The sequence below is a fragment of the Macadamia integrifolia genome, chromosome 14 (assembly GCF_013358625.1).
Source record: "Macadamia integrifolia cultivar HAES 741 chromosome 14, SCU_Mint_v3, whole genome shotgun sequence".
Taxonomy (NCBI): Eukaryota; Viridiplantae; Streptophyta; class Magnoliopsida; order Proteales; family Proteaceae; genus Macadamia; species Macadamia integrifolia.
In genome coordinates, this window is record NC_056570.1 from 29,167,745 (window position 1) to 29,180,364 (window position 12,620).

At 37.8% G+C, this 12,620-nt stretch overlaps 1 protein-coding gene across 1 annotated transcript; it reads left to right on the plus strand.

Moving 5' to 3' along the window:
• Positions 1–378: 378 nt before the first annotated feature.
• On the plus strand, positions 379–10,163 carry LOC122061180 (linoleate 13S-lipoxygenase 2-1, chloroplastic-like). Its single transcript, XM_042624390.1, has 9 exons — positions 379–773; positions 2,277–2,545; positions 3,895–4,135; positions 5,374–5,697; positions 5,809–5,894; positions 6,751–6,861; positions 6,937–7,238; positions 7,705–7,971; positions 9,055–10,163. The coding sequence occupies exons 1-9, from the start codon at positions 410–412 to the stop codon at positions 9,815–9,817; spliced, it is 2,727 nt and encodes a 908-aa protein (XP_042480324.1). The 5' UTR covers positions 379–409; the 3' UTR covers positions 9,818–10,163.
• Positions 10,164–12,620: the final 2,457 nt, after the last annotated feature.

The window sequence follows — 12,620 nt, forward strand, 5'->3', positions numbered from 1 at the left end:
ATAAAAAAAAAAAAAAAAAAAAAACCTTTCTTAAATAAAATAATACAAAAATAAAAAATTGAGGTACCTCGCCCTAATCTTTATTCAGTTTTAAGGTAGGGTTTCTTGTGCACGTGGCCGTATAAAAATGTAATTCCAGAACAACTCCTCTTGATAAATCCGAGGGTCCAAAATCATTGTTTGTTTTCTAGGGAATAATATTGTTATTTTAATGACTTCAACCAAAAAGGACGTTATTTTAGTGGTAAAAAGGTCGAAGGTATGTATGTATATGAAACCCGAAAATCTTCCTCTTCTTGAAATTGGGGCCCACTTCCATCCTCCTCATTTTTTCTATATAAAGCCCAACATGAGATCACCAAGCCAATCCACAGAGAGAGAGAGAGAGAGAGAGAGAGAGAGAGAGAATATGTTGAAGGCTCAAGTGAATCAGTCTGAGTCTGGTCGGGCGCTTGCGCTGCAATTTCACAAGTCTTTCGTGCCCGGTCATGGTAGTGCAATGCTCCTACCTCAGGGGCCAGCAGCGCCGGCTCTCGGTCAAAAGCAAAAGAAGTACTGGTCCGTCAAGGCCGTCTCCAAAGAAATTAAAGCTAAAGCGGTCGCCGCTGGACCGGCTTTGGCAGAATCTGTGAGAGTTAAGGCGGTAGTTACAGTGCAACTAACGTGCGGCGGGGTCTTCTCAGACAATTGGTGGGAGAGACGCCTCGATGACTTTACTGACCTTCTTCATAAAACGTTGTTATTGGAGCTCGTTAGCTCAGACCTTGATCCTCGTAAGTTAATTTCTAACACAATCTAAAACCCGTGTGTGTGTGTGTGAGAGAGAAAGACAGCTGCCATTTACCAAAGAGAGAGAGAGAGAGAGAGAGAGGAGCCCAATGAGAGTTTACTCACGCACACCTAGAGGGATAGGGAATATAAGAAGAGAACGGATCAGGTTCTTGTATGATTTGATCCACACATATGGAATCTACACAAGGAAAAAACTATGTAGTGGATTCCATGTTTGTGGATCAGATCGTACAAAATTCTCGTACAAAAACTTGATCCACACTCAAGAGAGAGAGAGAATGAGGGGGAATATGGAGGAGGGTTTTGTGTCTCTCTATTTCTCTTTCTTATTTTGTGTCTCTCTCCTCACTAGGATTGGAATCCTAATGGAGGATCATGAGAGAGAGAGAGACTATGTGGTGGATTCCATGTGTGTGGATTAGGTCATACGAAATTCTTATACAAGAACCTGATCCACACTCGAGAGAGGGAGAGAAGGAGGGGGGAATATGGAGGAGGATTTGTGTCTCTCTCCTCACTAGGATTGGAATCCTAATGGAGAAAGTGATTTGGAGAGAGAGAGAGAGAGAGAGAGAGAGAGAGAGAGAGAGAACCTACAGTATTTTTTTGTTAAAAGGTCATGTATATTAAAATAAAAAAAAGATAAACAGTACAAGCTGGACTCCTAGATACAATCAACAATCTCAAGAATTAGCTCCTCTTCCCACCTTCGGCATGGCCATTAGCAGGAAAAGAAACTAGAGAGCTGGGAAAACTAACAATATATGAAAAAAAAACTTTGGCATGGCATGCATGTCCAGACATAAGCGTAGATTAAATAAATGAAGATGAATATCTCATTCAATATTATTATTATTATTATTATTATTATTATTATTTAGTAGTAGTAGTAGCCACAATGTTACAATACTATTACCTCGGACAAGGGCGAGTCGGGATCCTCTACACTAAGCAGAGAGCAATAGTGAGCAACTGAACATCCAATGGCTAGGAGGCCCCGACTTGCACCCAAGTCATTGGATGCTGACGACTAAATCACCGCTTACTATAGAGGACTTTTTCGCCACAAGAGGTTCTTATTAATTTCTTTCTCCTACTCTGACCATGTGAGCCCTACCATCCTTTACATTTCACCAATGTTGCGGCAAGAAGATTCCCCCCACACATTGGTGTCATGGAAACTCACTCACTATTATTATTAATATTATTATGTTTAAGTAATTTCATATTTAACAATATAAATTAATTGGTTCTATCGATTTCAATCATGTTAGGATTTTTTTTCCGAGTGCTAGATAGTAAGGTTGAGGCACAGTCCTGCTGATGGCAATGCCAAAGATGGGAATGATACCCACTCTCTATCTATGTTTATTGATTTTGTATAGCTCGAATGAATTGCTCTCTGTATATTTTTTTTCTTTTTCTCTGATTGAATACAAATGACTTTCTAGTAAAAAAATAAAATAAATTAATTGGTGGTGCAGTGACTGGGATGGAGAAGGAGACCATCACGGGATATGCTCGTTGGGTTGGTAAAGAGGAGAACGAGCTCAAGTATGAGACCGAGATTGTGGTTCCAGAGGGTTTCGGGGAAGTGGGGGCAGTTTTGGTGGAGAATGAGCATCACGCGGAGATGTACCTCAAGACCATTGTCCTTGGTGGCTTCCCTAACGGCCCTCTTAACATCGCCTGCAATTCATTTGTTCATAGCAAGTTTGATAACAAAGAGAAGAGGGTCTTCTTCACTAATAAGGTCTCTCTCTCTCTCTCTCTCTCTCTCTCTCTCTCTCTCTCTCTCTCTCTCTCTCTCAAATTGACATTTGCAAAATCCCTAATTAGCCTGCAATTAGACACAAGTTCATGCGAAATGACTGCCCCACTTCTCTTAAATGAAAAATCTCACCACATTGATGCCTTGTGCACAAAGTGACTTGATATTATGAATTGTCACTATCTAAAGTAAATGAAAAAAAAATTATTCTCATTGAAAAATTATATATGCTATCATAAAAGGGCAAAAAAGAAAGATTATAATTCTTTTTTTCACCAACTTTAGTTAAAACAAGATTTTTCCTAAGTACAACATGGGGTGACTATGTGTCTATGCATTAATATAAAAATGGTTGAGGGTTCTCTGAGCAAGCATGATACTATATTATCTCTCACAAAAATTTATTTAATCATTATTTTTTTTCACGTAAAAAATTATTATAATAATTCAACCTTTTTTTTTTTAGTAGAAATAATAATTCATCTGAGGGGTAGAGTAGGCCTTAGCCTTAGAGAGCATTTTGCCTACTGAAATAAATATCCATGCGCTTTTTATCCATTAAGTTGACATAATGGCACATTTGTTTTCCTTGGGTTTTGTTTCTATGTCATATTTTACATGGAAAGCCTTCATTTGGAAAATTTATACAGAAACAAGTTGGAAAATAATTGTTATGCTTTTTTTAAAGAAATAAATCATCATTGTAAATTTTTTATGCTTGTTTATCATTTTATTTAATATGATTAAATTATCTAAAATGAATACATAGAAATGAATTGTGCAGGCCCTACCATATGGTTGTGAGAATTATGCATTGACATGGTCACATAGCTAGAACCGTGATATATAAAGATCTTGTGTGATCCATCTAAGATAATAAAAAATGTCCTCAAGATGTTGAAATTTTTACTGAGAGAAGATTTTACTGTCAACCTACACGTATGCGTGGGATCACAACAAAAAAATTTTATTAAAAATTTTTAAACTTAAAAAGAAAGCAATGAAAACACTAATTCATCACACGGTAGAGGAGACAGCTAGGGGAGATTTTAAATGAAAAAAAAAATTGTTTCCAATTATTGGATTGTGATTTTCATGAAAAGGAAAAGAAAAGTGGGGCTAATACAATATGAAACACTACAATTACAACCTGACGCTGATGTTCAACAGTTATAACTGATGCAGTGTTAAAAATTCAAGTAGCAAAATTGTTTGGAAGTGTTGAGGGAGAGATAAATAACCTAAAAGTTGGTTGACATGTGATTGGTTGGTTGTTTCATTATTATGATGTTATGCATGTATGTGTATGTATGTATTATTTTGTGGAGCAGTCATACTTGCAATTTGCGACTCCGGGTGGGCTGAAGAGGTTGAGAGAGAGGGAGCTAGAGATCCTGCGTGGGGACGGCAAGGAAGAGCGTAAGAAGTACGAGAGGATCTACGACTACGACACCTACAATGATTTGGGGGACCCCGACAACAATACAGCTGACTTGGCACGCCCTGTTCTTGGCGGCCGCCACCACCCTTATCCTAGACGTTGTAGAACTGGACGCCCTCATTGCAACAACGGTAAATAATTCTCTACTATGAAGCGTGCTATCCAGTGTGCAGATTCTTGCTCAAGCCCTCTCACATCCCCACCCTTGGATCCCACAACCTCTCCTCAATAATACTGCATTGTCATATAAAAAAACCCTTTCCTCTTTGTCTATTTATTTATTTATTAATTCCCTACTATATATATATATTTTGGTGAAACCCTACTATGTTTTTTGGGGACTACCTACCGTTACACACCTATGTACTTTTCATAAATCCATTTCATGAACAATGAAGGTATCTATTTACCTAAGGTTATTTTTTTTTGGGGGGGGGGGGGGGGGGAAGGTACTATAACTCTATAGGATTTTTTATTTTTTTTCAAATACTTTTTTAAAGGAAAAGGTTTCCAACGACAAAGGTGATAGCTATTATGGAAAAAGAAGTTTGAAAAGCAGCGTGGCCCCTCCCACTCAAACATAGAAGGGGACAAAATGACCTCTTTGCCACGCATAAAAGATAGAAATTTCACCCATTTGGGATCATGTACACAATCCCATTGGCCCCTATGCTAGCCCACGTTGCCTTTTAGGAAACCTTTTTCTTTCATGAAGTTAGACAGAAAATTTTAAAGATTTTACCTGGATATATTTTTTTGTAATTTGATTCAATAGATAGTTCATTGGCATTTGATGAAACAATTCAAGGCGTTTTTCTTATGATTTTTTTAAGTGCAAGTAAAGTAAAGGGAAGGGAATATAATTTAATATATATATATATATATTTATTAGAACTTTAGTAATGATTTTGTACTTACCTTAAACTATTCTTAAATATGGCAATCAAATTTTTTTTTTAAAGAATAATTAATTAACTTCTTAAAACCAAAGAATTTTGCTTCAAGATGTTATACAATTTAATAATCAGTTGAAATATTTTAGAGTGACTTACACAATCATTTTAGATCATAACAATTAAAAAGTTCTCCATTTCAGTTTTGATTTCATCATCTACCCCTAACTGTGGTGTCTCTTTTGATTATGTTGTCAATGTTTTCTAACTATTTATTTAAGGTCCAAGCTTTTATTAAGCAATGGTGAAGGAGGAATTTCTTCATTAATGGGCATCATTGATTTGAATGGGCGTCTTAGAAAACTGACGGGCAATTCAGACCTCCAACAACATATAGGGATGAGTAATGATGACTTTATATTCATGGGTGAAAGAAAAATTCTCATCTTTTTATTTTTGGCTTTGCAATGATCTAGATCCCACATCCGAGAAAAAGAGTGGAAGTATGTATGTGCCGAGAGATGAGGCATTTTCTGATGTCAAGAACTGGGATTTCAATGCCAAGAAATACAAGTCAGCGGCTCATGGTCTGGTACCCTACCTTCAGACAAAACTCCTCAATCCAGAACTCGGATTCCCCTACTTCACAAAAATTGATTCACTATTCAATGAAGGGCTTACGCTACCTAAGCCTAAAAATCAATCTTGGGTATTGAACTTGCTTTTACCAAGGCTTGTCAAGGCCCTTAATGACGCAGGAGATGAGCTCTTGCTCTTTGAGGTCCCTGAGACCATAAACAGTTAAGTCTCTCTCTCTCTCTCTCTCTCTCTCTCTCTCTCTCTCTCTCTCTCTCTCTCTCTCTCTCTCTCGTAAATTCATGGTCCCTCACCAAGAATGATTTGTACTGTAGGAGACAAATTCTCTTGGTTTAGGGATGAGGAATTCTCGCGCCAGACTCTTGCAGGGCTTAACCCCTTCAGCCTTCAGTTGGTCACGGTATGATACGAAGGAAAAAATCCTCTCCAACCCTTATGATGTCCAATCAGTCATCTAATGGCTGGAAGGACCTAGGGATGCACCCATATATAGGGGGACAAAACTTGGCTTCTCCTAGCTGCAATCCTTGCTGCCAGCCAATGAAATGGAATCTAAATGGATGATTTTGAACATACAAAAACCTAAGTGGGTTGTGAACCCAATGGAGAAGGTGAATTATTCCATTTCACTGGCTGGTAATAGGGGTTGTAGCTACTTGGCTGCAACCCGGACAACAGCCAAATTTGGATGCATGTTTGGATCCTCCCAACTATCAGATGCATGGTTGGGCGTCCAGTTGGAGAGGAGCTGGATCTATGAATTATGAAAATTTGGATTTTTTTTCTTCTTCTTTTGATAAACCAATTATAATCTCTGTTAATACAACTAATTGATACCACTTTATTATGTTAATAGCTAGTAAAAAGCAATCCAATGCACAAGGCTCCCATTACACCCAACCAGTTGGAGAGGAGCTGGATCTATGAATTATGCAAATTTGGATTTTTTTTTTCCTTATGTTTTTGACAAACCAATTATAATCTTTGTTAATACAGCTAAATGAGACCACTTTATTGTGTTAATAGCCAGTAAAAACAATCCAGTGCATAAGGCTCCCACTACGACAGTGTCTAAGAGGGGCATATAAAATATATAAATAGAGAAAAAGAATGCTACCCGTTAATGTTCTGTATGCCCAGAAATAGGAAAGTGGAACCAATTTGTGAAAAGATACTGATGCCCCAACTCCACTTACAATACTAGCTATTAATACATTTATAAGTTTAATTAATGTTTAACTAAGTGAAAATTGCAGGAATGGCCGTTGAAGAGCAAACTCGACCCTGAGACCTATGGCCCAGCTGAGTCTGCAATTACTGCAGAACTAGTCGAACGAGAGATCAAAGGTGTCATGACAGTTGATGAGGTAGCACAAGTCCAAAACTGTTGATCTTGATTATCATCTCTACCATAAATTTTGTAATGTTTGTTTATCTTGCAGGCCATAGAGAGAAAGAAACTGTTCATGTTAGAATACCATGATCTGTTGTTACCTTACGTACACAAAGTGAGAGAGATCAAAGGAACAACATTGTATGGGTCACGGACGTTGTTCATGCTCACCCATGATGGCACATTGAGACCTCTAGCAATTGAGCTCACTCGGCCACCTAAAGATGACAAGCCTATGTGGAGGGAAGTGTTCACCCCTGGTTGGGATGCCACAGGCTGCTGGCTATGGAGACTCGCTAAAGCTCATGTCTGTGCCCATGACGCTGGCGTTCACCAGCTTATCGTCCACTGGTAAGATTGAAGCTTTTATTTTAAGAATAGATATATGATAGAACCCTAACCCTTAATACGTGTTATTGGTGAAGCCTGATCTCAGTTTAATTTCGAAAGTATCATCAATTTTACTTTTCGGTGAGAGGACCAGGTGGGTTAAGAAAAGATTTGTACTTTCGAGATTAAATCTCTCTATGTTATAATGTGCAATGCCTATATATAAGGATTTATCTCTTGAGAAGGTGTGAGTTAGGGTTTTGTAATATCTTCAATAGAATAGTAAAAGCTTTGATTTATTGGTCGGCCATTGATGTAATCCATCTAGAGTGAATCATGTGAATCATTATATTCTGTGTGTATGATTATCTTTCGTTTTTCTTTTGTCAATCATTCTTCTCTCTCATTTTTCTTTTTTTCAATTGTTGTTCTACTGCGTTGTTAATGCTTAACTAACACTATGTTGTCATGCTATGAGAATTTGCAGGCTAAGGACACATTGTTGTACTGAGCCTTATATAATTGCAGCAAATCGGCAACTAAGTGCGATGCACCCAATTTATCGGTTGTTGCTGCCCCATTTCCGGTACACGATGGAGATCAATGCTCTTGCTCGGATGTCCCTTATAAATGCTGGTGGGATCATTGAGAGCACCTTCTTTCCAGGAAAGTATTCAATGGAGCTCAGCTCTGTGTATTATGACAAATATTGGAGGTTTGATATGGAGGCTTTGCCTGCAGACTTGATTAGAAGGTAAATTGACTGACTTATTGAGATGTTTGGAGTTACATAAGTGTAGTCTCATATCATATCGGTTAAGGGCCTTGGTGCCTTCATACACTTAAGGAGCTTACCTAATGCCTTAATGTTTTGGGTTGGACCATTTGTTGGATTTTAACTGTGCCCAAAGTTTCAAAATATTTCACTTACCGAAACAGTGTGGATGTTGGGTCTACACTTATGTATAAGTGTATAGACACACTTGTGTATGTATAGGGACGTTTGTACATATACAAACATGTATATAGAGATGCTTGTATACATACAAACACATCTGTATATGAACAGATACACCCATACGTGAAAAGATACGTTGTCTATATATTCTACAGAAGGTTTGAAAATTATACAAGGGAATTTAAAAAACAAGGGGTTTTGTTCTTCCCACTCTGTTCTATTCTTCCAAGTCTCTTTGTGTCTGATAATGAGTATAGCCTTCAAACATCCTTGTATAATCACATATTGGAGTGCACCTTATGTGATTGGGAGTTGTTTTATCTTAGAGGTATAAACGCAATGGTCAACCCGATTGCTCAATTAAGGGCATTTAAAAACCTTAAGGATAGTATCATATGATATGACTCAACTCAAATTATATTTGTTCCCGAGTCAAAAAGACGGATTACTACGATACTGTAAATTCATATATATCCCGATGCAAATACAATATATCTATATAAATCTTATACTCTGCCCGTATTTATTTTTTAGTACCCTTCAACAGACTATAGTTTCGATGTGAATGACTTCAACAGTGATCATCCAAATTAACCCATATCCTAATGATCTGCTAATTGAAGATTAGCCAACGTGATTTGGTAAGGTTTGGACTGGTTGAATCATCAAAACCTTGTTTTGGGTTACTTGTTTATTCAGCCAAAGTGATACAAGAACTGGACTGAACAGTTTGAACCCCTCAGGCTTGTACTGAACCCATTAGTTGTTTTTCTTTTTTCTTATAATTAAAGAGAACCCATTATTTGTCTGCATAGAAAGATAAGATAGTTAGATAGTTGGATGTGATCTGATCAATGTTTCATTTTCCTTGATGATCAGAGGAATGGCTGTTGAGGATCCAACTGCTGAGCATGGTCTAAGGCTAACAATTGAGGATTATCCATTTGCTAATGATGGTCTTATTCTCTGGGATGCACTTAAGCAATGGGTGAGTGACTATGTCAATCACTACTATCCAAAAGGTAGCTTTGTTGAATCTGATGAAGAACTCCAAGCATGGTGGAATGAGGTAAGAACCAAGGGCCATGCAGACAAAAAGGATGAGCCATGGTGGCCTACCCTCAAAACTCAAGATGATTTAACCCAAGTGGTGACAACCATCATCTGGGTCACCTCCGGCCACCATGCCGCCGTCAACTTCGGCCAATACCACTACGCTGGATACTTCCCCAACCGGCCATCGATCGCAAGGACGAATATGCCCACCGAGGAGCCATTAGAGGAAGAAGAGTTCAAGAATTTCTTGGCCAAACCTGAATTTGCACTATTGAAGTGTTTCCCTTCACAAATTCAGGCTGCTACGGTGATGGCCATATTGGATGTGTTGTCTAATCACTCTGTGGATGAGGAGTACCTTGGAGGTGAGATTGAACCAGCTTGGTCTGAGAATCCAGTGATAAAGGCAGCATTTGAGAGGTTTAATGGGAGACTAATGGAACTTGAAGGGATTATTGACGCAAGGAATCTAGATTTGAATTTGAAGAACAGAAGTGGTGCAGGAGTGGTACCTTATGAGTTATTGAAGCCACACTCAGAAGCTGGGGTCACTGGAATGGGAGTTCCTTACAGCATCTCCATTTAAGACTTGGATTTGTGTGGTCAGTTTTTGGTAAACAATTTCAAATAAATCACAGTATCTTCCTCTAATCTGTTCCTTATCCGAAGTTGGGGCTTGTATGCTATTTGGAGCCGGAACTTACTGTCCTCCTTAGAGTGTTTGAAGTTGTGGATCTTTGATTGGAGTTGTCTGTTTCCTAATGTGTCACTGTTGGGTTCGCCTTCCCTGGGCTCCTTAATCTCTTGGGTTTGTCCTTGAGATTTCTTGGTGTATCTTCTGGTACCTTTTATATTCATCTTCTTTTTTATCTATTTAAAGTTGATATCTATAAATAAATACCCTGTGTTTGATAATCATTCTGTTTTAGAAACGATGTTTCGTGTCAAAACCAGAATTTTAACCATGCTTCAATATTTCTTGTTTTTTATATTTTTTTATCTAGTTCGTTTAAAAAGAAAAAGGAAAAAGGAACCGTGGACACCAAACAAAAGATACCATTTTCTTGTTCCCGTAAAATGAAATAATGCCAGAAATGTTTTTTTTAAATGACTACCAAACGCAGCCGCTAAATAAATAACTAGCAGAAATGAAGGCACCGTTTGATAACGTTTCTGCCATTTTCTGTGTCTAGAAATAGCAGAAACAGCTTTTCACTTTTCCAAAAACAAAAATGGATTTTTTTGTGTTTGATAAACTTGTTTCTCAAAATGTTTTTTACAGACATAATGCCACTAAAAAATCCAATAGTATCATCGGATGCCCAAAAGGAAGAGAGGGTTTGGTTGCTTCTTTTTAGGTTTAAATAGTTGAAAGATTTATCAAGCACAACAATCTTTTTTTTTTCTCTCAAATTTGTTTCTAGAAACGACGAAACAAGTCGGACTTGTTTTGTCAAAGTCGTTTCTAGTATTGTAAATAGGCATAAATTTTAATTTATATTCCTAGAAACAGGTAAAACGAAACAGCTTTATCAAATGTTTTTTAAGTTGTTTCTCCATTTCTGGGAACAAAAAAAATGTAGAAACAGTATGTTATCAAACGGTGCCAAAGCTGTCAATACCAGACTAAACTAGTGTTTATGGCATAATTGCTCTTTGCTACATAAACCACAGATCCCTTTATCCTGTACACCACAATTTTGGGCCAAGAAACCCAAGACGGCCCCCAAATCCGCACTTGGGCTAGGTTTTTCAAACTGTTGACAGAGCTTGGAGCTAAAGTATGCACTAATTTGGGTCAGGCCGGGCTTTAGCTTAAGGCAGTAGGCCGGTCCACCCGAAAAAACATTCATGTATGGATATACAAGTTGAAGTAATTCTCATTGATAATTCATGGGTTTTATATGAGCCATTAAGTGCTGATGTTCACAATATCCGAACAAATTGAACACATGCCAAATTGGCACACAACTCATCGATGTTGCAATTGGGAAGGTGGTTGTTGTGAATGATTGATGGGTTAGGCCGGAACTGGTTTTATCTTCATATACCTTAAGGAGAATAAAGGATGACTTGGGTTAGGTTAGAGTTGGTTCTAATTACGATGGAGAAGGAACAAGTATCCCTATGACTCGAATGGTTCTAGATTAAACTCGGACTCTAAGTAGAATTCAGGAAGTGGTTGGGCCGTATTTGGCAAAAAAAAAGTGAATCCCCACTGGGTTTGAATACTTATGGTCTTTCTTTATTTTCTTTCTTCTTCTTCTTTTCCATTTTTTTTTTTTTTTAATTTTAATTTTAAAGGGGCCAAAATAACAATCAATTCGTTCATAGGCCCGAGCAAAAGAGTGAGGTTAGTTATATTATTATAAACATTAAAAAAAAGAGGAATTGTGCTCTAAGACCATGAAGTGGTTGTAAGGTAGAAAAGAAGCCTATCAAAATCCTCTGAATTCATCCAACCATTCAGCTGCGCTTGTTGGGCCCTGAGGAAGAATCCCCTGGTTGCTACTTCAATTGAATCTTCGTCATCAAGTAATCTCTATCGAGTTGAGATCCTTTGCACTTACATTCACCTCTGTATATACTGTTCAGGTGCCTTCAGGTGCCAACACCTCTCTCTTTTACTTCTATAAGCACCCCCGCTTCACCCATTAAATGACAGTAAATAAGATAAATGTTGGCACCTGATGTATAAATGCTGAAGATCTCAACTCATTTTTTACCACCAACCACCCAAAAAAATACAGACTCCCACAATTGTGTTGCTCCAGGCCCAAATTGGAATGGTTATAAGGTTTGAGGTTCAACCAACCCAAAGCCTAAAGTATAAGCAAAAATGGGGCCCTAGGAACCAAGCTTGTATCATCCTATCACTCGATCCACAGGATCCCCATTGTTGCTGATATCCATTCTAAAAGATGTTTTTATCCTTTTTTTTTTTTTTCTCTCAAGTTTAAGGGCCTATTAACCATTACATATTAGACCCACATAGGGGCCAAGTATAGATCTATTGAGAAGTCAACAAGAGTGTGAGCTCAAGGTCACGTTTCTTGAAAAACAAAGAAATTAATGCTAACCAAGCACCGATATATACATGAGAGGAGTTAATCAAGTGACCAATCCTTAGGGCCCGTTTGACTTTGTTTCTCTTATTTCTGTGTCTAGAAACAACAAAAACGAATTTTTTCATTTTTGTACTAAGAAACGATTTTTGGAATTGCAAAATGGTGTTTGATTTTTCTATTTCCCGAAACGTCACTACAAAAAAAAGGTTCTTTAGGGGCAGTTTTTTCCTGCCGCTAAACCTAAAAAAATCGCCCCCTAAAGGCTTTAGGGGCAGTTTTTATAACCGCCGAATAACTGTCACTAAATGTGGTGCCGCTAAT